General features: G+C 43.8%; 1 protein-coding gene across 1 annotated transcript; it reads right to left on the bottom strand.

Moving 5' to 3' along the window:
- Window positions 1-943: 943 nt before the first annotated feature.
- Window positions 944-2,098, bottom strand: LOC120944445 (protein ALP1-like). Its single transcript, XM_040358506.1, has 2 exons — window positions 1,908-2,098; window positions 944-1,826 (listed from the first exon to the last, which is right to left on the bottom strand). The coding sequence occupies exons 1-2, from the start codon at window positions 2,096-2,098 to the stop codon at window positions 944-946; spliced, it is 1,074 nt and encodes a 357-aa protein (XP_040214440.1).
- Window positions 2,099-5,216: the final 3,118 nt, after the last annotated feature.

Below are 5,216 nucleotides of genomic sequence, written 5' to 3'. Positions count from 1 at the left end.
CAGCATCATTCAATCAATGTGTACAAACACAAATTGATATAAGCACATTAATAGCATGATGTTGGAGGGTGCACATTCTATGCCCCAGTGTCAATTGTACACTGGGGCATAGATTGTACACCCTCCAGCATCATTAAATCAATGTGTACAAACACAAATTGATATAAGCACATTAATAGCATGATGTTGGAGGGTGCACATTCTATGCCCCAGTGTCAATTGTACACTGGGGCATAGATTGTACACCCTCCAGCATCATTAAATCAATGTGTACAAACACAAATTGATATAAGCACATTAATAGCATGATGTTGGAGGGTGCACATTCTATGCCCCAGTGTCAATTGTACACTGGGGCATAGATTGTACACCCTCCAGCATCATTAAATCAATGTGTACAAACACAAATTGATATAAGCACATTAATAGCATGATGTTGGAGGGTGCACATTCTATGCCCCAGTGTCAATTGTACACTGGGGCATAGATTGTACACCCTCCAGAATCATTCAATCAATGTGTACAAACACAAATTGATATAAGCACATTAATAGCATGATGTTGGAGGGTGCACATTCTATGCCCCAGTGTCAATTGTACACTGGGGCATAGATTGTACACCCTCCAGAATCATTCAATCAATGTGTACAAACACAAATTGATATAAGCACATTAATAGCATGATGTTGGAGGGTGCACATTCTATGCCCCAGTGTCAATTGTACACTGGGGCATAGATTGTACACCCTCCAGAATCATTCAATCAATGTGTACAAACACAAATTGATATAAGCACATTAATAGCATGATGTTGGAGGGTGCACATTCTATGCCCCAGTGTCAATTGTACACTGGGGCATAGATTGTACACCCTCCAGCATCATAAAAGCAATCAAACATACAATGATTTATTTCCACCAAAAATAAAGAATTCAAATAAAGTTCACATCATACGATCCTGCCAAGACACCATGCCAGCTTCTGTAAGGAAATACTGTGAAAAATCGTCTCTGAGACGCATGATGACCTGGGTAGCTCTTCTGGATATCTGCTCTATTCCAGGCAGAGCTGATTCAACTTCTTCAGGATCACTGGGGGAAGGCTCCTTGGTTAGGATGAAGTTGTGTAAAACAACAGCTGCCTTAACAACCTGATCAACCACGTCTGGGTGCAATTGGATTGGCCGGTTAAAGATCCGCCATTTACCAGCAAAAATTCCAAATGCACACTCCACATAGCGTCGTGCGCGTGACAGTCTGTAATTGAAGATGCGCTTGCGTTGGTCTAGTCCTCGGCTGGAGTAGGGCTTCAGCAAGTTGCCACACATCTGGAAAGCCTCATCACCAATGAAAACAAAAGGCATTGGCGGTTCATCGGTCCCAGGAAAGGCCCTTGGTTCAGGAAGTCCCATCTCACCAGAGTAGATCCTCCTCCCCATCACTGAGTTCTTGAACACACGTGAGTCATTGGTTCTTCCATATGACCCAATGTCCACTGCGACGAATCTGTACTGCGCATCCGCAATGGCCATAAGTATAGTGGAGAAGAACTTCTTGTAGTTGAAGTACTCGGACCCAGTGTGCGCTGGCTTCTGGATCCTGATGTGCTTCCCATCGATTGCACCTACACAGTTTGGAAACTGTGTTACTTCATGGTACTTCGCAGCAATTTGAAGCCAAAGTTCTGTAGAAGGTTGTGGGATAAATTCTTCTACAAGACAATCCCACAGGGCATCGCAGGTGCTCCGGACAATCCCAGAGATGGTGGAAATACCCAGGCGAAACTGGAAGTGCAGAGACGAAAAACTCTTACCAGATGCCAGGAACCTTAAAAAAAGATAATAAAAATGGGGTTTAGTATTTTGTAGAACACAATGAATGAAAAAAAGGAAAAAAATCAGTACATACCTGAGGGTTACGATTAGGCGTTCCTCTGGTGAGATACTCCTTCTCAGGTGGGTGTCTTGCCGACGTATCCGTTCACTGATGCGTGCTAGAAGGTCATCAAATGTTGATACAGACATCCGTAAGTAGCTTGCAAACTTGTCTGGATGCTGCCGCAGCTCCACATACAAAGTGCTGTGAACCCCGTGGGTCATCCGTGACGCAGTGATGGGATGGATCCAATATCTTCGACGGCGTTGGCGGCGTCTTTCAGCATCTCGTATCCTTCTTGCTTGGGAACGCCACAGCAGAACATCAAAACTGTAGGAAAGATAGGTGGGAAACATGTTGCTATGTACTCTCCTCAGTGCTCAAATTCAGACTGCTAATCATTGAAGCACTCTTTTTATACCCAACACTTTGAATAGGGGGCGGAGCTTCAACTGCAGTTCAAGAGGGTGAAATGTTTTTTATTAACGGACGTTAGAAAGGAATGATATAACGGATGCATACGGATATATACGGATAAACATTATCCGTTTTCAATAACGGAAGAAGGGTAAAATATTTATCCGTATGTATCCGTTATTAAATCCGTTAATAAACGTCCGTTAATACGTATAATAACAGTAGAAACGGATATTATAAAACGGACATACAATCCATAGTGTGAAAGAAGCCTAACTTTTTAAAGTGAAATACGTGAGTTTAAATAAAAAGCATCCAAATCCAAACGGCATCTACTGAAAGGAGCAAAGTGTATAACTTTGTGAAAGTCTATGAACCACTTGCCGACTGACGCATGTACATTTACATCGGCAGAATGGCACGGCTGCACAAAGGGATGTACCTGTACGTCCCTTTGAATTTGCCACCGTGAGCGCGCCCGCATGTCCCGCGGACTCGATGTCCGCCGGGTGCCTTGCTATCGTCTCACTGAGCGGCAGAACGGGGAGATGCCTATGTAAACAATACAAAACAGATTATAGCGCACACATGCAAAAATGACATTTATCCTGCAAGGCTAGTTAAAAACACCTGAACATATTCAAAAATACGGGGGTTTGGTCACACTATATAGTCATATAGTGCTAAGCCCACTTACTGCGACAAAGTACCCCGAATTAGTGGGTCCTACCCTAGTAATAGAATGAAAGAACCTGGGTCTCAACCATGGGAGATATACTCCTCTATGTGGGAGAACTGAAGGGTTTCTTCCTATACACTGGTGGCCACTAATGTGAGGTAATGAAGAGGGGGAGGGGTGCTCCAGCCAAGAGACCTGGTCAGGGTCTATACAAAATACAAAAAGATACTTGGTGGGCACACCCTAAAAATGCTATACATCTAAGCTGGTGCTGCTAGAAGACCAAATACAGTACAAAACAGATTATAGTGCACACATGCAAAAAAACAAGGCGTTTCCCTGTTCTGCCTAATGACATGGCAGGGATCTACTGCTCCTTGTCATCGGGAGCAGTGATCTCTGTCATGTCACTCGTAGCCCACCCCCCCCCCACAGTTAGAATCACTCCCTAGGACACACTTAACCCCTTCATCGCCCCCTAGTGTTTGACCCCTTCCCTGCCAGTGTTATTTAAACAGTAATCAGTGCATTTTTATAGCACGGATCGCTGTATAAATGACAATGGTCCCAAAATAGTCTCAAAAGTGTTCGATGTGTCCGCCATAATGTCGCAGTCATAATAATAATTGTAGTTTGCCGCCATTACTAATAAAAAAATAAATGGCATAAATCTATCCCCTATTTTGTAGGCGCGATAACTTTTGCGCAAACCAATCGATATACGCTTACGGCGATTTTACCAAAAATATTCAGAAGAATACGTATCGGCCTAAACTGAGAAAGAAATTATTTTTTTTATATATTTTTGGGGGATATTTATTATAGCAAAAAATAAATATATTTTTTTAATTGTCGCTCTTTTTTTGTTTATAGCGCAAAAAATATAAACCGCAGAGGTGATCAAATACCCCCAAAAGATAGCTCTATTTCTGGGAAAAAATGCTGTCAATTTTGTTTGGGTGCAACGTCGCACAACCGTGCAATTGTCAGTTAAAGTGACACAGTGCCGTATCGCAAAAAATGGCCCGGTCATTGGGCAGCCAATTCTTCTGGGGCTGAAGTGGTCAAGCATCCCCATTCCTAAATAGAACACTTCAAGCCATGTGGCTGTCATATAGTGGGCACTGCTTATGGCAATGAAGATATATTAAAACAAACATAATATGTACTGGCCCAGATTCACAGACATCGGCGCATATTTATGCTGCCGTAGCGTATCTCATATACGCTACGCCGATGTAGCGCAGAGAAGCAATGGAACTTTACTGGGTGAGCATAAAAGCAAAGGAACAAAGGTAAGACAATAGTGGACTACTTACAGGGCCCTGTAATGCCGTGTACACACGATCAGTCAAACCGATGAGAACGATCTGATGGACCGTTTTCATCGGACCAAACCGAACGTGTGTGGGCCCCATCGGTTAATTATCCATAGGTTAAAAAAAAGCAATCTTATTTTAAATGTAACCGATGGATACCTAACACGATAGAAAAAAAACGATCGTTTGTAGGCACGTCCATCGGTTAAAAATCCACGCATGCTCAGAATCAAGTCGACGCATGCTTAGAAGCATTGAACTTCGTTTTTTTCAGCACGTCGTTGTGTTTTACGTCACCGTGTTCTGACACGATCGTTTTTTTAACCGATGGTGTGTAGGCACGACTGACGATCAGTCAGCTTCATCGGTTAACCGGTGAAAACGGTCCATCACACCGTTTAAATCGGATGCACCGATCGTGTGTACAGGGCTTGAGAGTCAGAAATATTAGTAACAAATAAATGCAAGTTAAACTATAACTATGAGGACCTGTGAAAGTGCACAGCAGAGATTCCTTCAGTAAGATGTTCACACTGAAGCACCTCTCAGCCAGGCCTCACCCAGCTTAAAATAATCAATTGCTTAGTTAAAGAGTAAATAAACAGATATTCACAGTCTACTTTACCTATCAGGCAGTCTTTAACCACTTAACGCCCGCCGCACGACTATTTACGTCCGCAAAATGGCACGGACAGGCAGATGGGCGTATATATACGTCCTTGCCTTCTAGCGGGTGGGGGGTCCGATCGGGACCCCCCCCGCTACATGCGGCGGGCGGCTTACCTCGGGGAGCGATCCAGGACGACGGCGCGGCTATTCGTTTATAGCCGCTCCGTCGCGATCGCTCCCCGGAGCTGAAGAACGGGGAGAGCCATATGTAAACACGGCTTCCCCGTGCTTCACTGTGGCGGCGTATCGATCGAGTGA

The sequence above is a fragment of the Rana temporaria genome, chromosome 6 (assembly GCF_905171775.1).
Source record: "Rana temporaria chromosome 6, aRanTem1.1, whole genome shotgun sequence".
NCBI classification, from domain to species: domain Eukaryota; kingdom Metazoa; phylum Chordata; class Amphibia; order Anura; family Ranidae; genus Rana; species Rana temporaria.
This window is presented reverse-complemented; position numbering and strand designations above follow the sequence as displayed.